Genomic DNA, 25,076 nt, shown 5'->3' with positions numbered 1-25,076 from the left:
TGGAAATTGGCTAATTTGTGTAAATTAAAGTGACAATACCCGTAACTATCGATATTTTTGCATGATTTTCGTTTTTAATAAAACATTTCCTGTGTTGTCTTGTTTTGAAAAATCGCATGCACATAATGTATATTGTTTGGTTAGGTATATTTCTGATCCGTGTATCGTGTTTCATTGAAATCTGACGTATTACAGGTATAACTAATTATTGACTAATTATTATACAAATTAGGTAATTAATAACCGCAAATTTATATCGTAACCTAACCATGTATATGCATTATGTGTACCAAGTTTCATTGAAATATGTTGAAGGATTCTTAAAAAATTGGTAGATCAGCTGAAAAATATGCAAATGAAATCATTGATATGCATGGTAGTCCGCCAATAACTCTACTGTATAATAATTGTTGGTTAAATGAACATTGAATGTATCGTTGCGGAACAAGACCCATCTCAGGCTGTCTTCCACTGGTCGGTTAAACCACAGTTCCTCTATCCCTATTTTGGATTGAACGTTTTGTTTACATATAATTAATTTCAAATTTATGAAAACGAAAAAGAAAGAATTTTTATCCAACCTTAATGTCAAAAAATAGCATATTATTTTAATTAGCTATCATTTTAATTTGTTTGAACCATGCATTCCCCGCGAGAATTTCGGGAGTTACTTGTGTACCCATATATCCAAAGCCCATATTAGCCCAATAAGCACCGGTGACATGTGCATTTGAGCAACTATCGATTAGACATTTTTTTCGTCCATGTTTTAGGTGTTTGAGCTGGACAATAAGTGTATTTTTGGGAGGGGTGTGATTACATACATTTTTTTTTGAAATCTGCGTTTGCAACCGTTCGCCAAAACACTAATATGGTCATAGAAGGAATGTGTATGGACATACTAGTAAATTACAAAGGAGAGAGCCCTCAGCGTCCATGTGATACGTTGCGTCTGTTTTATGTTCTTTACACAAACCCACGAAAGTATCTACAGAGTATATCTTACATAACATACTCCCGTAATGATTTAAGCACGCGAATATGATTGTAGACTGAAGTTGACAGGAGATACGACAGGGATTCCATCCGAGACCGATCATTAATATTTGGTTCCCAGCTCTCGTATGCAAATTAAGCACCGCGAGATTACCGCGTGATTTCATTTACAAAGATCTAGAAATCTCGCTTGCAGCGGACGACGCTAGTGAAAGGTAAGTCAGCTGTCTTAGGGAACAGAAAACTAAGGTAAATCGAATTGTTCGAGTAGTATGTGTTGTCCAAGCATACAATGCGATAGCCTGTACAGGTTATCAGCTATTTATTTATATAGTTGATGTGAACGAAGCGATTGTGTCGATGACTTAATAGTAGTATCACGTTGGCCACTTTGATTTCCTGTCAGTGTCCATGTGATCTGACCAAACCTGCAGATATATATATACAGTTGTATTTTTAGAACTAACTGGTCCTATAACTGGTTTCGGCAATGGTTTGTCGCGGGTATAATGTTTCATTAGTCTCGGCTTACTTGTCACCCATTTTCAAGTTCAATTCGACCTTGTTCAGTGTTCGCACGTGTACATACTCAACTTGTGTTTGTGTATTATATTGGCGGGGGTAATATATCGTGGTGTGAACTCATCTACCCTGTCCCGAATTAAACACGTTGCATGTAATAATACATGTGTCGTTACATACAGATAACATTTTAATGATGTAGTAGACCTTTTCAGGAAGTACAATTTCATACCAATTATTTCCATAGAAACATTGTTTTAAACCAAATTACCTATTTTATGAAAGTCTCTAATTCACACAAATACAAAATTGGTGCTACTTTAAAATATGACCTTCCTGTGGTCATGTGACTGCTAAGTAAATAAATCCTTTATTTGTAGATTCTACTGGGTGCTGTGAAAAAATTAAAAGGGATACCCGAATTCTTTTCTTGAAAAATGTAACATAAAACGCAAGAAACATTAAGGTCCAAGCGATTTTGCATATTTTCATTTATTTTTTAAATGTCTATTTTTGTGTTTAACACTTGCAGATCACATCAGCTCCACCAGCTAGTAATAACATAAACAGTATTTTATTCACGAATTGGCTGATATTTTACAAATAATTTTTCCAGCTGCCAGAAAAAAATAATCAGCACACAATGTTTTACATGTCTAAGCCAGCTGTCACACTTGGCCAAGGGGTTGCTGATGATTGAAAGCACGTTATAAAGTCGTACAATTAAGAAAACCAGTTGAGTAGCTGAGCTTTTAGGCAAACTATTTCAAGTACCGGTACTTCATCTCCTTGCCAAAGCTTGTTCCTGAATACTTGTTAATCTTGTAGTTTGTCAAATTTGCATATGGGATGAGTAAGAGGCGAATATGAACACTTTAACTCTATGTTCTTGTGAATGAATACTTCCGGTATATTTTATACCCAGATTAATTTTTAGCATACCCAATAATAGGTATAATCTGTTGAGAACCATCACTATCAGAATTCCTTATTTTTAAGGCTCGTGATTACTCACCTACCATTTACCCAAATCAAGACCCAGAAGACCCAATTATCATTCTTGCAATGCGTTATTTACCATTGTGTTCAGTGGAGCCATTTCTACCTCCCATATCTATTTTAAAAGTCATAGGCTATACTTGGTCTAACCAGGAGAAGGACTGTGCATATTCTTCCTATGTATTCCAGGGATTGAAATAGAATTTTTTCCATGCATGCATAGTGTGCATGTTGAATTTGAAATTTACCTGCACTAACATGTGAAATGCACTACTTTTAAAGTTTAAATAAAATTTACGGGTTCTCGATTGATGCAATCACGAAAAAATTGTTCACAATGTTGGTTGAACTTAATTTAGGCTTAGTGAATATAATGAGAAAATGTTGTTTCTACATGCACAGCGTGCACATTATATTTTGAGTTTACTTGCACTAGCTAATAATCTATGTGCTTAGTGCAGTGTGCACCAGGGTATTTCGAAATCTGTATTCCCATTCTTTGTAATGTCATTACATTTGTTATACATGTAGTTCTGAAAATCGTGACAAAGCATTGATTACTGTTAAATATTTTATTTTGGCTGGAATAAATTTTCACTGAATAGACTTTTTGAGTGTTTTGTATGGAATTTATTTTCACTGATTATTGACGAGTTGAATGTAAAATATAGGAAAAAAAGTATAATCAATAGATTTTATTTTCACTGAATCATTCCTTCAGCGAAAATTAATTCCAAGTGAAAATAAAGTATTCCACAGTACTATGTTGCATTAATCTTTTAAATAACATCAACTATAAGCAATTAAAACCAAAAAATGCTTTTGATAGTGGTTGGGAGGTTGTTTTTGTATTTTATTCTTTTATTCTCCCAAAAGCATTCTTTAAGTTAACATTGTCAACTACTGATGCACATTTTTTTTATATATATAAAAAGTTTTGATACTTCTATATATTTTTATTTGCTCCAAAATTAACAAAGAAATTATAGAAAAATTATGACAAATGTTGCACCAACACCTCTCAGTTCAAATAATAAAGTCTCTATGCTTGCAATAAATGGTACAGTAATATTACACTGATTGCAGCCAACACATTGATTTATGAGAGTTGCATCACTGGTCAGTGCTTGTCCTACTAACCTAATGTGGTGAACTCTATAATTACAAATCATGTTCTATTTACACCAATAATCATCTTGTGTAGTTCAGGGCATTAACCCTTATTGCTAAGTTGCCAAGGCATTCTGTAAAACTAAAACCAGTCTTGTTGTATATCATCTGACATTTATATTTAAACACCATATTAGCTCTTAGCAATGGTAAATTTATTTTTTATACCAGTACTGAAAATTAAGATCTGAAAGTAATGATCTGAATAATGATGTACTGGTACATGTAAGTACACAATATTTCCTTTTTTATTTGAATAAAAGGCAATATTTTCATAAAATGTAAACTAATGGAATGTATATAATGCTGTAGAAATGGTTTGACTTTATACTTGATAAAAAAGTCCATCACGCCATAACCTCATAACATCATCACAACTACTGACGTCATCTAATAATTCAAGTCAAAAAGGTTCCAGAAGTGTGTAAAGACCTTTAGCAATCCCTCATTCTAACTCGTGTCATTAGTACATTTCTCTATTTTGTGAAGGGTAAAATAGTTGCTATGGCGACTAATATAACTATATTGTTATTCTTAGCCAATTACCAGTGTATTTTAGTGGCTTGGCAAACAGGGATAATGTTCACCTATGTAGATTTTAATCATAATGGTCATGGTTCATGTTGCTATATTCTGTGCAGTTTTGTTAAGTGTCCCAACAACCTGCTGATAGTTGAGATTTATTGCAATGTAGTAATTCAAATCCCAGTCAGCTATTTCAGATTACCTGGGGATGAAAACACCCCGCTGATGCTTGTTACTTTCGTGTAGCACACGCATGAATTTTTGTGTAGACAAATTATATTTTACACATCTTGCCTTTGTATACCATATTAAACAGTTGTGACATCTGTGCCACTTAAAAACAAATCTCTATATATTGCTGAAATATAAGGAAGGAAATGACAGTAAAAAATGATATTAATGCACAAATTTCTTATGCATTTATGCGAGTCAAGCACGTTGACTCACTAGCACTAATAGCTAAGTTTGCAAAAGAAAAGAAAAGTGAGACCACAAACATTTTGTTGGGGTCCGTGATTTAAACAGAGGTAGTCGATCTCAGGAGCCCCCTATTCCCAGCATGCAACCCCTATTAAGTTTTCATTAGCTGTAGTCCCTAGATGTAAAACATTAATCTTATCTATAAAACTTGGATGCACAAGATTTTAATACCCTTCAGTGGGATTAATTATTATTCAGCTTTCCGTAACCATGGTGATCTATAGTTGCAGGGTATCCCAGGCTGTTGCCACTAGGGCATGCATGTTGCTTGCTATAGATGATCACTGACACTGTAATTATCGGATTATGCTACCTCTGTCAAACTCTGTTATACTGATTTAAAAATGTCTAGACAAGTAAAATAATATTAATTGCCTAATTTTCTGCATGCTGCAAAATAAGGCATATATGTTTCAATTTTGATTTATCCTCAAGCTGGCCGAATCAATTGTAGTTGGATTGAACCATCATTAATCTTTGAATGTCACCTTAAACATCTTTTTCTGAAACTGTTGAACATCACATGTAATCATAATCAAATTATGTCCATTTGCCCCAAAATTATAGAAATATACATGAATGAAAATGTGAAAAATGTTTCTTTTAAATTTGGAAGGGAAAAATTTCCTTGTTCAGTGGGTTGAATTTGTCAAATTGTTTACCTATTGTATTTTTGTTGCCAAATGTTTGCAATTTCATATATTCTTAAAACAACATTTCATGAAGTTTATTGATTGTCTTTAGAACCTCTGTGTAATATTTCATAATTTACACCGATTTGTTTTGAAATTATGAATTTCTTGTACAAAATTAAAACAGTATACATTATTCCTGGAATGTGTTCCATCATAAATAAAGTCGAAACTTTTTTTGGAAATAAATAAAACTAGTAGTACTGTAGTGTGTGTATAGCAAAACAACCAAGTTTATCATTTTACCAGTACTGAATTTGCATGTAATACCGTTCTATATGCATGATTTGCCTTGTATTGACTGATGTTACGGTACATTTGGGTTTCATTTTTGTGGTCATAATTAGAAAATAGAAGCTGCAAATCTTTGTATACTAAATTATTGACTGAAATAGATCAGCCATTGGAAGGGCAACTAACTTGGAAAAATAGTAGGCCAAGGACAAGATTTAGTGGTTTTGTATGCCTTGGGCTACTGTTAATTTCAATCAAAGTCACTGATAGTTATTCTCATTACTGAAATTGTGCTATGACTTGTTCCAAGACTATAATGAAAAAATATTTTACCTACAATGCCTAGAATTAATAACTTGATATGATGGGATTCAATGAACTGAATGGAATTACTGTTTGAAAAAGACGGTTTGAGTGATGTGTGCAGTTATCACTAGTTTCTAAGCATTGTAAAAATCTAGTTGACACTCCTGCTGTCCTGCTTACTACATGTATAAATGACAAATCAATTTTCCTGATGCATGTCACATTAAAAACCATGGCAACCTTCATTTATGTTAATTATTAAATCTCCCACAATGCCCTTGTATATCTATAAATAGTGAGTCCTCCTCTAAGAGAGATTTGTTACAGTGGCAGCCAGTGGTGAGTTGTTTCTAGTCTTTTAATACAAATTTCTAATTGTTTTAAAGTGAAACCAGAGCTAAAAACGCTGGGATTGATTCTGTAAACTTTTCTAAGGTATACTGTATTGAGTGTTTTACACAGTTTGTTTTATTGTTTTTAATTTTGTGCTTCAGTGCTAAATTGGTGTTCAGTAATTGGGGCAAGTCACATTTAGGAAGTTAGTCTAAGCGAGTTTTACAATTCTGTATATTACTTAATGAAATGCTAGATTTTATGTTAACTTATTCTGCTGATAGCATTAATAGTAAGTGAATTTAAACACAGAATGTATTATTTCTGTCACAACTTCACAAGTCCACTAAATTTTAAACCAGTGAAATTCACCTTTTTACAGTAAGCAATAACAAATCATTATATACCGTATACTACGTTCACTTTTATAATTGTTAATATCACATTATATTTCTTTACATTCAGTTATTGCAATCATGTCAGCCGGAAAGTGTCAGATTGGTAAAGAGGCTCCAGCATTCAAGGGAGCGGCAGTCGTCAACGGAGATTTCAAAGATATCAAATTGTCAGATTATAGAGGTAAGCATCTATATGCAGCCATTCTCTATCTATGGTATTGCATGCTGATATGGTTGGGGAACAAAGTATCAGACTTAGAGACGCCTGATATTGAACTATTGAAAGTACATGTCTCGTAATCCTACTGTGTCTGAATCGCCAAAATTCATTATAAGTGGGATTGTTTTTTTATGTTTTTAATCCATGTAATACTAAGCCAAAATGACTTTTGTGTTATCATATGAGGAAACATGCGTTGTGTAAAATATTAAGTTGTGTTTGGTACAGTACAGCTCAAAACTTGCTCACTCTAACGCTGCGTTAAGGCAAACAGCTCATTAACTTTGATAGCATTGTTTGCATGCAAATGACAACAATGAACAACACATGCAACAAAAATATTTCAAAACAGACACCTGGATGGTCCTATAACAAGTTTCATTTTGAAAATAAAAAAATTACATGGTTCAAATAAAAAAATTTTGCAAATTGTGCTTGCGATCACAGTAATAATTTTAGTAACCTTCTGCTGGTGGTATCATCTCTGGTTGCGATAAACTTATCTGGATAACGACTGACACTGCATTGAGTCTGCTGACTTAATGGGAATGCAAAATTTAGTAATATTGTGCTTTGTGTATATTTTTTGTATCAATTTTATTAGAATTAAATATTTGCATTGATTGTAGACCAAGAGAAACTGGTACACAAAATATCAGTCTGTCATTTACAAGTATTCAGGTCTATGCGAATGTTTGAGATAGAATGCTTCTGGTATAAATATCCAAGACTGCTTGTAAATAATAATGCAAATACAGTTTTTTATTGGACAGAATAGTGAAATGTGGACAATTTCAATGTGTGGTTAGATTATTGCAAAAGACTATTTCACAACGTTGATCTGATACAATAGTAGGTTTCAAAATGAAGTTACGAGTTAAGAAGTAGATTGTTGATTTATTGGGCATTGGGAAAAGTGTAGTTGGAAAACAGTTTATATTTCTCTGAAAAATTTCAGATTCGATCGATTGATCAGTCAATTGTTTGCAGATTTGTTGCTGTAAATAATGAAGCAACACTAGCCTGGTTTATCTTATTTTCACGTTATTTTCTTGTCGTGCAAAAAAATTGATTTGCCACAACATACTGTGGAATACTTTATTTTCGCTGGAATTAATTTTCGCTGAAAAGGCTTTTTGGGCGTTTTGCTTGGAATTTATTTTCACTGATTTTTGATGAGATTAATGTGAAATATAGGAAAAAAAGTATATTCGCTGGATTTTATTTTCACGGAATCATCCCTTCAGCGAAAATAGCGAAAATAAATTCCAAGCGAAAATAAAGTATTCTACAGTATTAGGAACCTTTGGTTGCTGGCCATTTTGTTTGTTTACAGTTCTGTTTTTGAACACAGGTAATAATTTTTAAGTCTGTTAAATTGATACAAATTGTCAAAACAACTTCATTAATTCACAATTCGCAATTGGATGGCTGCGATGGTCTCAGTCTATTACAAGTAAAACGAAATGTCACACGTCTACCTTCCTCTGGACATTTCTGTTCAAGGCATGCACACTCATTAATCCAACTTTACAATGAGAATGGAACATTGTAATTTATTTTTAGCAAATTATTTCAGTTAGTATTGACTGAAATGGAAGGGTCACAATCCATTCATGTAAAACCGGATATCGTGCCATTATACTTAGCAAATCCGGCAATCATAATGTACTTTTTTTAGTAGATTTAAATCCACATTTCAAAAGCATGATTGTTTTTTAACTCGCAAAAATACCTCCTAAAATATGAAAGTATTGCGCTATACCCAAAGACAATTTGGATGTTTTTTTTTCTTGCTTAGGCAGAACAGCAAATTTTCAGAGGCTAATACGAGTTAGTTGAAAGATGATTTGAGGTGATCTTTACACTGCGAGTTGGAAACATGGACAAGCGTTTTACTGCGACCAAGCATGTTTAGAATATTCAAAATCGGTTCTACCTTTGTTGACCTCAGGTCGCGCAACCGCTCAATCGATAAATGCATACGCATTAGACTTTTAACATTGCGTCAACGCCATGCAAGTATTTTAGTAAACCAGTTTTGAGCTGCACTGTATATGGATGCACCTTATTTGCTGCATTAGAAATAGCAATCATTGTATGCTGAACTATGAAATAAGACTTATTTTGACCAGACACACCTGTGTCATTTACCAAAGTTCATGCGATATTAAATGACAACAATCACAACTTGTGCGTCCCTTTTACATGCGTTAAAATATTGTATTCTGAAGCACTGTATTTCAAGGTAGAGATGACCATAGACGAAATGTGATCATGAAGGAAATGGCAAATGAATATGTTGGAAGCCTATCCTAGCCACTGTGGCATTGTGTGTTAGTAGCCTATCCTAGCCACTGTGGTATTGTGTGTTAGTAGCCTATCCTAGCCACTGTGGTATTGTGTGTTAGTAGCCTATCCTAGCCACTGTGGCACTGTGTTGGTAGCCTATCCTAGCCACTGTGGCACTGTGTGTTGGTAGCCTATCCTAGCCACTGTGGCATTGTGTGTTGGTAGCCTATCTTAGCACACTGTGGCATTGTGTGTTGGTAGCCTATCCTAGCCACTGTGGCATTGTGTGTTGGTAGCCTGTCCTAGCCACTGTGGCATTGTGTGTTGGTAGCCTATCCTAGCCACTGTAGCATTGTGTGTTGGTAGCCTATCCTAGCCACTGTGACATTTGTGTGTTGGTAGCCTATCCTAGCCACTGTGGCATTCATTGTGTGTTGGTAGCCTATCCTAGCCACTGTGGCACTGTGTTGGTAGCCTATCCTAGCCACTGTGGCATTGTGTGTTGGTAGCCTATCCTAGTTACTGTGGCATTGTGTGTTGGTAGCCTATCCTAGTTACTGTGGTATTGTGTGTTGGTAGCCTATCTTAGCACACTGTGGCATTGTGTGTTGGTAGCCTATCCTAGCCACTGTGGCATTGTGTGTTGGTAGCCTATTCTAGCCACTGTGGCATTGTGTGTTAGTAGCCTATCCGAGCCACTGTGGCATTTGTGTTGATAGCCTATCCTAGCCACTGTGGCATTGTGTGTTGGTAGCCTATCCTAGCCACTGTGACATTTGTGTGTTGGTAGCCTATCCTAGCCACTGTGGCATTTGTGTTGATAGCCTATCCTAGCCACTGTGGCATTGTGTGTTGGTAGCCTATCCTAGCCACTGTGGCATTGTGTGTTGGTAGCCTATTCTAGCCACTGTGGCATTGTGTGTTAGTAGCCTATCCGAGCCACTGTGGCATTTGTGTTGATAGCCTATCCTAGCCACTGTGGCATTGTGTGTTGGTAGCCTATCTTAGCCACTGTGGCATTGTGTGTTGGTAGCCTATCCTAGCCACTGTGGCATTGTGTGTTGGTAGCCTATCCTAGCCACTGTGGCATTGTGTGTTGGTAGCCTATCCTAGCCACTGTGGCATTGTGTGTTAGTAGCCTATCCTAGCCACTGTGGCATTGTGTGTTGGTAGCCTATCCTAGCCACTGTGGCATTGTGTGTTGGTAGCCTATCCTAGCCACTGTGGCATTGTGTGTTTTGGTAGCCTATCTTAGCCACTGTGGCATTGTGTGTTGGTAGCCTATCCTAGCCACTGTGGCATTGTGTGTTGGTAGCCTATCCTAGCCACTGTGGCATTGTGTGTTGGTAGCCTATCCTAGCCACTGTGGCATTGTGTGTTAGTAGCCTATCCTAGCCACTGTGGCATTGTGTGTTGGTAGCCTATCCTAGCCACTGTGGTATTGTGTGTTAGTAGCCTATCCTAGCCACTGTGGCATTGCACGTTGGTAGCCTATCCTAGTTACTGTGGCATTGTGTGTTGGTAGCCTATCCTAGCCACTGTGGCATTGTGTGTTGGTAGCCTATCCTAACCACTGTGGCATTGTGTGTTGATAGCCTATCCTAGCCACTGTGGTATTGTGTGTTAGTAGCCTATTCTAGCCACTGTGGCATTGTGTGTTGGTAGCCTATCCTAGTTACTGTGGCATTGTGTGTTGGTAGCCTATCCTAGTTACTGTGGTATTGTGTGTTGGTAGCCTATCTTAGCACACTGTGGCATTGTGTGTTGGTAGCCTATCCTAGCCACTGTGGCATTGTGTGTTGGTAGCCTATTCTAGCCACTGTGGCATTGTGTGTTAGTAGCCTATCCGAGCCACTGTGGCATTTGTGTTGATAGCCTATCCTAGCCACTGTGGCATTGTGTGTTGGTAGCCTATCCTAGCCACTGTGACATTTGTGTGTTGGTAGCCTATCCTAGCCACTGTGGTATTTGTGTTGATAGCCTATCCTAGCCACTGTGGCATTGTGTGTTGGTAGTCTATCCTAGCCACTGTGACATTTGTGTGTTAGTAGCCTATCCTAGCCACTGTGGCATTGTGTGTTGGTAGCCTATCCTAGCCACTGTGGCATTGTGTGTTGGTAGCCTATCCTAGCCACTGTGGCATTGTGTGTTAGTACCCTATCCTAGCCACTGTGGCATTGTGTTGGTAGCCTATCCTTGCCCGCTGTGCAACCTCTGTACATGTATTACTTATTGCAATGACGTACACCCCTCACTTCTTGCAGTCAATAGTAGACTAATCATAATATTCATTTATTTTCAGGCAAATACCTTGTTTTCTTCTTCTATCCATTAGATTTGTAAGTATTTCACAATTATTATACTGTCTGTATCAATAACAATAGAATTTTATGATCTGTATAAAGTTGTTTTCTTCAAAATAATTTCCTTTCCTTGTATAATTCACAAATTAAGGTTACTGATATTGGATTTTCTCAAATTAAATTCTCACAGTGTGGTCCTTGTAGTGATGAAAATGTAGTTCTCTCTTGGAGGGTATATTCCCACAATGCAAGACAATTTTTCCCTGTCATTTTGGGCTGTTATCTCTTATTGAATGATTACCGCAGACAGGAAAGATATATAACAAGGTTACCACATAAAAACCACAAAGTGTACTGAGACAGTATGGAATTGTATCAACCTCTGCTGTGTGACGATCAGTATGATCAGAGTGCAGCTTTAATGCATACTTGTATATTTGTGTGATGTGAATCTGTACTTGTTTTTTTTACTGATTCTAGCAACGAGTATTTATATGTAGTGTAGCGAGTACTCGATGTTTATGTCAAATGTTAAATTGATAAAATACCTGCAGATTATGTTGATTGCGAAGCACAAACAAAATCCGCCAACTCTAATAGTTAGATAGTTATTTTTAATTTGCATATGTATCAAGAGTTTTCATCATGTGATATATAGGTGCATTATTAAAAGATGCATGACAAAATAGATTATGGAGTAAATGATTTTGGTGTGAATCCAAATCACAAATTAACTTGACACAAACAGTTAGATAAGATTAAACCAGAAATCTAACCAGTTTATATTACAATGGCTGTCATTGTACTGTCTGCAACTTTCATTTTATGGGCGACAACATTGTCATGAGTGGGCAAAAAATAACATTTCATGGCTCAGTGACATTGACATTGTCATGAATTGGACGAAAAATAACATTTTATAGCTCGATGACATTTCCCAAATTTCAAACAGTGAAATTTGAAGGGTTAGTATCAAGTCTGTCTGCAATAATGAATGTTTTGCAATATTGTTACTACCAGTAATTCCCAGTAATTGCTTGTATTTTGAGTGGAATTGAAGGGAATCAAGAGACATCCACTGCTGAGATTTGTCAGCGAATTGAATTGATACTGTATAGACTAAATGATTGATTGCTTCCATTAACACATACACAGACATAAGCAAGTAATGCTAAAGCTAAAGCTAAAATAGATCGTGTTTTTGATAAAAGAAAATATTACAAAAATTTGTGAGAATACAATATTTACTTTTTTAGAAGTGCATCTCTGATAAATCTACATAAAGAAAAAATTTCATTTATTGTATGATGAATCATTAAAATATGACTTATTTTGGTTATAAATGCATTTTATGTATTAAGTATACATGATTTACAATCATCTAGCAAATACATTCTGTCAATTTTCATAACTTGATGATAAATTTGCGTCTTTAGAAATACAACGCAAGTTGATAAATTGAGGAAGGTATTGTATTCAGTATTTGCCAGTAATTTGAGTAAGTGTATTAATTATTCAGTATATTTAAATTCCCCTATTCATGGTGTTAAGTGAAATCTGTCACAAATTGCAATACAATTCGTTTCTTTGTTGCCAATCATGAATTTAAATCAAAGTAAAATAGCATTTCAGTGAAGGCTAATATACTTATCTCGGCTTCCAGGCAATGTTGGTTCAGATCTTCTCATTCTCCATCTGATTTCCCTTGCTGCTCTGCTGTTTTTCTTGTATGGTTAGCACTTTAACTCTCAGATGGTGTTTCATGGTGTTAAGTGAAATCTGTTACAAATTGCAATACAATTCGTTTCTTTGTTGCCAATCATGAATTTAAATCAAAGTAAAATAGCATTTCAGTGAAGGCTAATATACTTATCTCGGCTTCCAGGCAATGTTGGTTCAGATCTTCTCATTCTCCATCTGATTTCCCTTGCTGCTCTGCTGTTTTTCTTGTATGGTTAGCACTTAACTCTCAGATGGATGCTAGCAGAAAAAATTGAAAATAAAATGTGCTTATCTTGACTTTTTTGTATCTTTGGACCTCTGATATCTGGGGAAAAGTTGTTGAATAGTAATTTTAAGATCTCTTGCCCGAAATGGAATTTCTTTCAATTTTCTCACTGTTTCAATAAGTTGTGATAGAATTATGTCCAAATTTGTGTGTTATCTGCCAAACCTGTTTTCCTCAATAGTGTTTGCCATGTGAACAATGTTTTGCACATATTGTATTTGTCACATGGGACCCACTTATCAAGCACAGCGAAGTGGAGATTACTGCTGCTTCAAGATATCAGCACAATCTCAGTATTGTTACATAACAGCAATTTTTTAGCTCCGCTGTCGACTTTGTCGAGCGGAGCTTATCATATGAGTGATTGTTCGTCGTCCGTCGTCGTCGTCCGTGTCAATGTTTTACTTTTTCGACTTCTTCTTGAAAACTACAAGCCTGAATGCTTTGATACTTGGTGTATATGTACCTTGGGTAGACCTCTCTCAGATTTGTTCATTTCATGATGATATCTTCAATTCTCTAATTTTGGTGAATATTTTTGTCATTTTTAGTAAAAAGTGATATTTTCGACTTCTTGTTGAAAACCGCAAGTGCAATTGCTTTGATATTACATATATAGGTACTACATGTGGACCTCTCTCAGATTTGTTCATTTTGTAATGATATCTTTAATTCTCTAATTTTGGTGAATATTTTTGTCATTTTTGGTAAAAAGTGATATTTTCGACTTCTTGTTGAAAACCGCAAGTCCAATTGCTTTGATATTTACATATATAGGTACTACATGTCGACCTCTCTCAGATTTGTTCATTTTGTAATGATATCTTCAATTCTCTAATTTTGGTGAATATTTTTGTAATTTTTGGTAAAAAGTGATATTTTCGACCTCTTGTTGAAAACTGCAAGTCCAATTGCTTTGATATTACATATATAGGTACTACATGTGGACCTCTCTCAGATTTGTTCATTTTGTAATGATATCTTTAGTTCTCTAATTTCGGTGAATATTTTTGTAATTTTTGGTAAAAAGTGATATTTTCGACTTCTTGTTGAAAACCGCAAGTCCAATTGCTTTGATATATTATACATATAGGTACTACATGTGGACCTCTCTCAGATTTGTTCATTTTCTAATGATATCTTCTGTTCTTTAATTGCCATGTGCATTGCTAACAGCGGAGCTATCTCAGCCGACAGGCTGCTTGTTTAAAATATTTAATGATATGAAAATTCAATACATGAATCTTTGCATCCATGTGTATATGAAAGACTTTTATTTTAATAGCACAATGAAAGAGTTTGAAAGATAATGGAACAAGTGAAAGTTATTGACTCTGAGTTAATTCTCCCCCGAGAAATGAATTTGTAAGACTTGTACCGGATTCTGCTTTAAAATGCCCAGGGCCGTTAAACGGCAGTTTGGGTTTTAAAAAAAAAATAAAATGGGGAAAGAGTTCCTTTTGTACCCCCCATCCCTAACCCTAACCCTACCCCTACCCTCCATCACTCCCCATTTAATTGTACATGCCCCTCCTAAGGACATCTATAGTTATCTAGAGGGGGCATATACAAATGAATTGGGTAACTGGGAGTGAGTGTTAGGGTTAGGGATGGGGGTACAAAAGGAACTCTTTCCTAAAATGGGACCAAGGGCGATTTTTCGTCAGTTTTTAAAAAATTTTACAAATATTTTGGCATCATTTTTTGGACATTCCTGACGCCTAAAATAGTCTATTTAAGTTTTTATTCAAGAGTATGTTTATTGTGACTAGAGTGAATGGGTAAGCTTCGCTTCGGCCATTAGTTGTTATCACTGTAAACAATATAAAAATATTCTTCTAATGCTCAGTTTATCTTTTGAAAACAACTATTTTTTTTATTTGAAAAAAAATCATGCAGTTTTCCCATCAAAATCCAAGCCAAAAGATCGTATTACAACATGGGGAAATCTCTTGCACGTTGCTTGCGCTCAATAATATTAACATATTTAAATGAGCTATGGTGATTTGAACACGTTAGCATCATCCAGCGTTTTGATTGGTTAATTAGCGATTCGACCTATTAGGTCAACTCATACAAGAACATGGCAGATACTCTACATCATCGAGCGTTTATATACGACCGAAATCATTTGCTTACAATGAAACTAAGTTGAATTTTCAACGACTTTATTAGCTCTGATGTCAACAAAGTCGACACAGCGGAGCTGTTCATATTACTGATTGTCCGTCATTCGTCGGCGTCAACTCTACAATTTCAACTTCTTCTTCGAAACCGCATGTCAGAATGTTTTCAAATTTGATATGCAAGTACCTTGGATGGTTCTTTCTCAGATTTGTTCATTTCATGTCAAAATCTCAAATTCTCTATTTTTGGTGAATATTTTTGTCATTTTTGGTAAAAAGCGATATTTTTGACTTCTTGTTAAAAACCGCAAGTCCGATTGCTTTGATATTACATATACAAGTACTACATGTGGACCTCTCTCAGAGTTGTTCATTTCGTGATGATATCTTCAATTCTCTAATTTTGGTGAATATTTTTGTCATTTTTGGTAAAAAGTGATATTTTCGACTTCTTGTTGAAAACCTCAAGTCCAATTGCTTTGATATTACATATATAGGTACTACATGTGGACCTCTCTCAGATTTGTTCATTTCATGATGATATCTTCAATTATATAATTTTGATGATTTTTGGTGAAGTGATATTTTTGAATTCTTGTTGAAAACAGCAAGTCTGATTGCTTCGATACTATACATAGTTCTGTTCTTTAATTGCAATGTGCATTGCTAACAGCAGAGCTATCTCAGCCAGCAGGCTGCATGTTTGTTGTACGTTATGAGTAATAATCAACAATTGCACAACCGTGATCATTTGCTACTATGCAATGCAGTTGTGTTCATTCTATTTGAAACTTTGTTTAGAATATACTTTTGTTACCAATAAAATAAATAAAAAATGTATTTGACGTACCAGGTTCGTTAATGTGATTTTTTTGGAGAAAAATGACATTGTTATGAAATTTCAGGTGACAAGAAATGCATCAAATTTTAGATAAGCTTCTGCACAGTCCCTCAGAGGGACTGTGGCTTCTGCAATAGTTTATTTCGTCCTGACCCAACTGCCGGCATTGTAAGTCTGCGTAGTTGGATTTTCAATGAAAATAGAATTCCCAAAAAAATATTTGATGATTATTTTTTGAAATTTTGAACCCAAAGTAAGCGCCCACCAGCTGTGAAAGCGCCCAGGCAAATTTACGGCAGAATTCGGTATATACTTGCCAATGCATTTTTCACTATAGAATATGCCACTCTTGTGTTATGTTACCGGTACATAAATGGATGGTTGGCATAGGCTTTTAGATGGGAGAGTTGGTGAGTGGTAGGTGCTTAGATATTGAGTGGTGGTATATTATGAACATTTCATTTGGAAAATGCTCGTATTTGGATTAACTGCAAGTACAATAGCATTTTGTTGACAGCAGTTAAAATAAAAAGCAATATGACAGAATAAAGTTGTACCTCCCTTGTCCCTACTATTTCCATTGGCCTTATTGATGTTCACACCAGAATTGAAATGTACTTGTCTTCAGTCTCGGGTTAATAATGTATGCTGAAGTTCCACTTCAGTTAGCAGTTAGTAATTGTTGGTGTTGGTGTTGGTGTTGGTGAATCGGTGTCTTCTAAGCAAAACTTTGGTATGATAATATTCTTCAGATTGACTGAATTTGCTCTTGGTCTATGATAAAAGTTGTTATAATAAGGATGTGAAAAAGAATTTCTGTTTTTATTAGATAAAAGTATTATTACATTTGGCCACATCTATATTTTATTAATTTCTATTCTATGTCTGTATAAAGATGGGCTAGAATTTATGAGAAAACAAATCTGGTCACTTTTGGAATTGAAATGAGATTGAGAAGTGCAAAGTTCAAAACAATTGACTGGCTACTTTGTCAAGCACAGACATTCATCATTACTCGAACTGTTGTGAATTATATAGAATTTACTTCACAATGAATGTATGCATGTGCCTGGTCACGTAGACAACTAGAAATGATTCTGGGAGCAATTTACTTTCCAGTGGACGTCATGATTTTTATTTTAAACTAATATTTTATTAAATATAATACCGGAATAACACATCCTCAAAATTGAAGGATAATAAAAAACTAATAGAATGAAATCAGTTGTAGGATACAATACAATTGCCACAGTGTGTAGTATTCAGCTTTGTTTAAATTCCACATACTGTGATAATGTGTGATAAAGGATAATGTTAGCTTTCTTGGTGCGCAATTTGTTTAATGATTTTTTTTTTTCACTGATTGATGAAGTTTATGGTGTATCCAAGACCAGTATGTTCATGATATAAAATGAGACATACCGTAGGATGGACATGTATGGTTTATAATTTCTTATCTTCGTTGTTATTCTTAATTGTATAAATCTGCCTACCTATAGTTACGTGGCACTTTGTGTTACTCTGACAACCGCTTAATATTGCCAGCTGAGAAATTACCTTTCAAGCATGAAAATTTAGTAATTCTATTGCTGAAATTTTACCCCACCATTTTGTACATTTTTTATGTATTTTTCTCTAATTGTTTATTGACATTTTGCTTTGAATGCAGGACTTGATTTAATCTTTTTAAAGAATTGTCGGGGGGAAAAATGCAAGTTTATTAGTGATAAGTGACTCCGCAGTTCCAAATTTTAAAGGCTCACAATTTCAAATAACCAAATTTGTTTAATATTTTTGATGTCTAATTTTTCATAGAACATTAAAAAAACATATGCAAGCTAAAAATATTAATTATGACAAACATGTGGACACATGCTTGCTTTGTTCTGTTATTAATGAGAAGGTGAATGATTACCGGAATTTCCCCCATCATATTTTTTACTCACTAAATATTGCTTTTCTTTTTTCCTGTTGATGAAGATGGGTGAAAACTGGCATGGGTCTATGAAATGCATATGTGAGGTTCTTGTGGCCAAAATGGCTTTAAAATAGCTGAAAATATAAGTTAATGATTAATAATGTTCTTTTACTGAGATGAGAATAGTACGATACAAAACAAAGTGTATTTACTTTAAGTGGTGCAAACAGATTTTTTAGGCCAAAGTACATCATATTTTATTGAAGTACTATACAGACAATGCAATGTTTAGTTTAGTTTTTGACTCCTGTGTGCAAAGCACACAATTGAAGTGTCTGTACCACTGATCTCAAGAACCAATTATCAGATTTTATTGAAACTTGGTACATAGATGCTCTGGAATAATGCTCATCACTGTTTAGTTTAGTGAAAATCTGTGCATATTAATTACCTGATTTGCATATTAATTAGCCATTTTTTAGGCATTTTTCCCCCCATGTACTATTAAACAGATTTCAATGAAACTTGGTACATAAATACTTTTTGGTTGAAATCCATGTATATTAATGACTTAATTTGCATATTAGCCAATATTTAACTTTTCTATCAATATCTCAACAACTCAGCAAATTCAATAAAACTTGGTACATAGGTTAAATTTTGTTCTTGATAATTACCTAATTTGCATAAACACCCAATTTAATCACTCACTTTTAATGAAACTAGTAAATACAGTATTCATATTTGTACTTCATGCCTGTAATGCCTTCAGCACAAGGGGAGTTCTTTTCTAGCTTTATGTGCTTCTATTGGATATGTGCTTCTAATTGAGCAAATTAATGTTCTTCCAAGTTTTAATACTAATTCATTTTATTTGCTAGATTTGTAATCCAGTGATTTAATATGGCATTCAAAGGTCTTGGAGTAAATTTTGTGGTTATTAAACGTAATAAATGTCAAAGCCTTCAGGTTGGCATTTTGGAAGCCCATTATAGTATAGAATCTTTTATTGCATCCATTTCATATTTTGTAAGGGATGACGTCAAAAGATCGATGTCGGATAAAAAACTGAAACTTAATTGATAAATATTGGTCATGGCGTCAGACTACATTCACCATTAAATACAAATTGATAATCGGACAGTAGTATTGCATAGCAGTTGGCTGTAGGGTGGGTGTAAAAAGATTTTACAAATGCACCTTATTTGACGCACAGATTTACACTCGAACCAAACCATTTTTCTGTTTTTTTCCTTTTTCGGTTATTTCTGTCCATGATTGGATAGAAAAAACGAACTACAAATACTCCAAGATTTTTTTGACTTCATTAAAAAATAAAATCATTTTTGTAGGATGGGAACTTTTTGAGGTCAAAACCCCCCACCCCCAAACTAAAGGAAATAAGTTTTTTATCCGACATCGATCTTTTGACGTCGTCCCTAACAATGAAAAAAGCAACAAAAATTGGAGAATGAATTAATAATTAACTTGTTTATTATTGATAGTTTGTTTGTCACATGTTTTTATAATTGTTATAAATTCTTTTGTCTAGATCTTTGAAGTGCTATGTTCCAGACCTCTATAATTGCTAACTTTATTATACAATGCCTGTCTCTCTGTTTTTCATTGCTTTAAGTCCTGAGGCTTATCTTTTCTTGCCATGTCATTCATTCTGTATAATATTTCCATTTTTTTATCAATTTATTACTGTATGGTACTGTCTATGTGATAATTAGTGTCAGGAAATGTGGCATGGCACTGAAATGTTTGAAAATATATTAAAGGATGTCCACTGTATAAAGGTTCTTAATTATAGATTGCTCTCTCTGGAAACGTACAAATTAAGGTTTGAATAAATATAATGTATACTACATGTACAAAGAGGGATTGATAGGTTTAATCCTTAATCACTGTATTAGTATTTATTGCAACCGTGTTGAAAAAAAAAAAAGATTTATGATGGAGAATAGAAAATTTGTTTAATCCATGCAATGAAGACAGTGATGGCAATTGTTGCAGTATGAAAGTAGTTGTGCAATGCCTGGCAAAATTATTCACAGCAAGAATACGGTCAGTTTTAAGAGAAGGAAGAAGCTTGGCTGGGCTTCCAGATTGGAAAATTGGTAGCTCATTTATGATTGTCATACTGGGTAGTTCAGAGTTTAATTGGTACTAGCAGCAAAAATGTCAACACGAATATCATTTGCTCAATTTTTTCTTTGTATTTGGGCCACTGATTTTAGAGAATGGTAGCCCAAAGAACCAGTTGTCTCTATACTCTGATTACTGTTGATTTTATGCCCTAGGTGACCGTTAAAGGCTGCACATCGAGATGACCTCCATTAATAATCCCAAACCTTGGTTTATTAGTAGCAATGTACCTGACAATTTACATTATTGATAGCGTGCTTGATCTAGAGATAAATAAATCGTCATAGAAACCCTATAACTGGCTAAGATTGTTTTCATCCTGGAGAGATTAAATGCACGAGTCAAAAATTGCCTTTGTGTTGTATGATACGTGATGTTAACAATATGGCATATATATTTATAACAGCATGAAAATCCCTAGGATTCCTGTCTATGCTGTTCTCATGTGTGTACATTGTACCATAAATATTTTACAGCAATCTGTGTTCATTTGGTACTGTTATAGCTTAGTATACTACATACTTAAAAAAAAATTACCAAAAAATAAGGCAGTGTTTAGAAGTGTATATGCATGTTCTTCATGATGATTTATGCCTTAAAATATGAATTTGCTAATAATATTTGATTCATATGGTCTTCACCAGAAAGCCCTGACATTTACAGTAATTGCTCTATATCTAGATTTGTCATTTAGTTAATGTATTCTTTTTTTGTATCTACTCAGTACGTTTGTATGTCCTACTGAACTGATAGCATTTAGTGATGCAGTTGAGAAGTTCCGTGGTATTGGATGTGAACTCATTGCTTGCTCAACCGATTCACAATTCTCTCATCTTGCCTGGTAGGTATGAGGGTCCCTTTGAGCTCCATTGACTAATCTCCATTCAGTCATGTAAAAAATGTATAGATTTTACATTACCTTTATCAGTGTATTAATCAAACTCAAGAGGGCGCCGTTTGTACAGATCTGTAATATTCACTCTTGAAAATGCAATATGAGCACTTACGTGAGCAAAAACAAGCTTATTTCACTTGTCTATTTCTGTAACTTGTTTAAGACAACCCAAAACTTTGTAATTAGTGTTTCTTCTAGGATTTTAATTTCAACATGCATGCCACAATCATTGTGCAGAGCTCATTAATATGTGATTTGCCATATTTGTTTTCTCATAAACTGAAATGCATAGTATGCTAGTTTAACCATAGACAGATCACATGTAATACTAATAGAGCACAAATATTGTAAATAAACATTGTATGCATGTTTAGCATGGGTTCCATATTGAAAAGGATGTGGTGTTGACAACTGAAAAAATAGTTGCCACAATTACTCAGACACTGAGTGTGAAGGCATGTATTGGACTTGCAAACTGGATTTCATTTTTGTATTTATGTGGATTTCATAGGACCAATGTGCCTCGCAAGAAGGGTGGTATTGGAGACATGAACATGCCACTGCTAGCTGACCCAACTGGAACCATCTCCAAAGATTATGGAGTGTATATTGAGGATCAAGGAATTGCTTTCCGGTAAGAAATTTTTACAACATGTCTATAATTCAATGTACACATCGCTGTCAGTAGTATACTATTTAACGAGCAAAGTTATCTTCAAAAGTCTTGCTTTGTGTAGCTTTGATCTTGGTGGAAAGTAGTAGAGCAGGACATTCCTTTTGATTACTCTGTTCACTTATCATTAGTGCAAATCAAGACCCACAAGAGCTCATTATTCATCTAATTGAGAACAGTCACTAGTTCTCCAGCAAGTTTTGAAAGGTATATAATTGGTATAGTTTAATTGGCACAACTGTCACTGAATGCAAAGGAAGCAAGGTTAAGGTGCCCATGTAACAAGTTCAGCCTCTCAATTTTCTTGTAATTTCACTGTATTTATATTTGTACACGGGTAAATGCTTCTGTTCTGCACAGTGTTGCATCTTGGTGTCTGTATGTATGTATGTATGTATGTTGAAGCGAAAGAGTCGTCACCTGCGCATGCGCCAGATGGCCATATCGTGACATTGTTTACAAACAAGCGTCTACCCATGAGTCTTTGCATTTTTAGTGCGTGTTCTCGCATGTGTGTATGTGACGACCCTCTCGCTTTAAAAGACATCTTCACAGGTCAACAGCAAGAAAATCTATCGCAGTACGAACAGACTCATTATGAAATCAACATCTCACACAGGACCCAATATCTAATGAAATGATTACTTGTATTACAGTGGTCTATTCATTATTGATGGTAAAGGAATCCTTCGTCAAATAACAATCAATGATTTGCCCGTTGGACGTTCTGTAGATGAGACATTCAGATTGGTACAAGCTTTTCAATTTACTGACAAACATGGTGAAGGTATGTATTCAGCATGGAGTATTCCATCTCATCCCATCTATTATGCGACTGACCAACTTGTTTTCTTTCACATTCTTGGACGATATAAAAGTACCCTGTATTGGTAGTTCAACATAAACCATGATTCTTTCAGTTGTAAGAGTTGATTAAATGTCTTATGAGTTCATGCAAAAGTACTATAACAAAATAATTTCTGTATTTTCTGAAAGAAAAATTGCCTTATTCACTAAACGTGAACCTTGTGAGATATTAAGAGTAATTGGTATGAGAACCATAGACACACTATTAAATATAGTGCCGGTCATTACTATAGTGATTTGTCAATATCATAGTGTTGGGTATAAGTGGTAACACCTAGTACAGCTAGGAAATACAAGCTCACTATTGAAGTGTTATTTTGTTTATTACAGTTTGCCCAGCTGGCTGGAAACCAGGTGATGACACCATCAAACCAGACGTTGCGAAGAGTAAGGAGTACTTCTCTAAACAGAAATAGGAATACCATCACTTATTGCAAATTATTATTTAAATGCATTCCTGTATTTCACTGCATTTCATTTCAATATTTTAAGTCATTGTATGCAGATATTTGTTCATCTTCTGTAGTTTTGTTAGTCCTTAGTCACTTTGAAAAGCAATGTAAAAGTTGTGATTTGAGTAGCTTGAAGACTGATTTTTTTTTAGCTGGTAGGCTGTTTGGATTGGGTCTATTTCATACTCTGACAAAATGTCCATTTTTGTACTAACTTAACACACAAGAGGTGAAAATGCAACACTTGCAAATACCACATAGATGTGTGCCTTGTTATTACTTGACATATCACAAAGCTTTTCCTTGTTTAGTACTGAAATGGTAATTTTGGTAGGCTCAGGTTTACATACAGATTGAAAAAAATGAACAAATTTAAAAAAAAACAGTTCACGCTTTTTCAAACTAATCAGTTACGTGCAATCATAAAAGCAGGTTCTTTGCACAAGGCTTGGAATCGCTTCAGAACACTAGTATAAGTATTTGAGTCTTAACAAATCTCATTTATTTCTCACTTGATTCACAATACTAAATTTTCAATGTGATATTTGGATACAAGTTAACTCATGGTACTAATGAATTCTACTAATCAGAAACTTAGTTTGGAAATTATTTTGATCAAATGACTTCTTCAATTAGACATTCTCTGATTTTCTAAAACTATTCAAGTCTGTTAGCTAATGAAAAAACATGTTGCATGTGAAACTATATGACTAGATTAATTTGTATGCAAGTTTTAAAACTGATTGCATGAATTCCATGATATTTTATAACCATTTTTTCCTTTTAATTTTGTGTACAAAGAGGTATAATGAATCAACTAGTAGTTCTGAATAGCAATTATATTTCTGAGATGTCGATTGATATTCATCTGGTATGTTCATACATGGGTCTTTTTGCTGAATAATTTATTTGTAAGTCTTTCCCAGTGCTGCATTACAGGTTTTATTGCTTGACATGTAAACTGGTAGTAATTTGGAAAACTGTCACCGCTATAAACTGCATTTGTGAATCTTTTCAGGTTAACAACTTTCAGTTCATGGTTGAAGCCTGTTTAATATACTGAAACAAGTTTACTGCCATAGTTTTCAATCACTTGTTTTATGTAATTTTATTTGCAATAATTCATTGTTTATCAAAATAAAATTAGTTCTGACATGTGCTGTATAATGCAATACAAATGAAATATCTGTCCCCCCCCCCCCCCCCCCATCCTACAAATATATAACCTGCTCCTATCTTTCCAGTCAAAAACAATTTATGCTATTGTGTTTGGGGGGATTTTATTTTTCAAGAGGGTTCCCGGTGTCCCTTTCAAATTGCTAGTAGGAGAGATAACTAGTAATCGCCGTATTGTTCCGGCCCTAGGTTCACGCGACTGAGTGACATAATTTGAAAACATTCCAAGTTCCTTCTACGAAAGCGTGTCTGCAATATCCCTTCAAAAATTCCGCCTGCTTAGGCTTCATACTTGAGGTGGCTATTTTTGTGCAAAGCAATACCGAAACAACACAGTTTTATATTTGTGAAACTTTTGAGATCAAAAGGAAAATCGTGCTTTATATATAGGACCATGAGTGCAAGTGCTGACATCGCGTAAAAAATTGGAAATAGAACAAAGAATGAGAACGTGGTGGTCCAATCAGAATGCAGTAAACATTAGTTACTGGTCTCTTGT

At 34.7% G+C, this 25,076-nt stretch overlaps 1 protein-coding gene across 1 annotated transcript; it reads left to right on the top strand.

Annotated features, from left to right (window-relative positions):
- Positions 1-1,075: 1,075 nt before the first annotated feature.
- Positions 1,076-23,659, top strand: LOC100372514 (peroxiredoxin-like). The gene is made up of 7 exons (XM_002733011.4): positions 1,076-1,211; positions 6,723-6,836; positions 11,470-11,506; positions 21,239-21,355; positions 21,921-22,043; positions 22,739-22,869; positions 23,280-23,659. The coding sequence occupies exons 2-7, from the start codon at positions 6,734-6,736 to the stop codon at positions 23,363-23,365; spliced, it is 597 nt and encodes a 198-aa protein (XP_002733057.1). The 5' UTR covers positions 1,076-1,211; positions 6,723-6,733; the 3' UTR covers positions 23,366-23,659.
- The last annotated feature ends 1,417 nt before the right edge of the window (positions 23,660-25,076 follow it).

This window comes from Saccoglossus kowalevskii, chromosome 9, assembly GCF_978046115.1.
Source record: "Saccoglossus kowalevskii chromosome 9, keSacKowa6.1, whole genome shotgun sequence".
Taxonomy (NCBI): Eukaryota; Metazoa; Hemichordata; class Enteropneusta; family Harrimaniidae; genus Saccoglossus; species Saccoglossus kowalevskii.
Note: the sequence above shows the minus strand (reverse complement) of the source record. Positions and strands in the feature narration are given on the sequence as shown.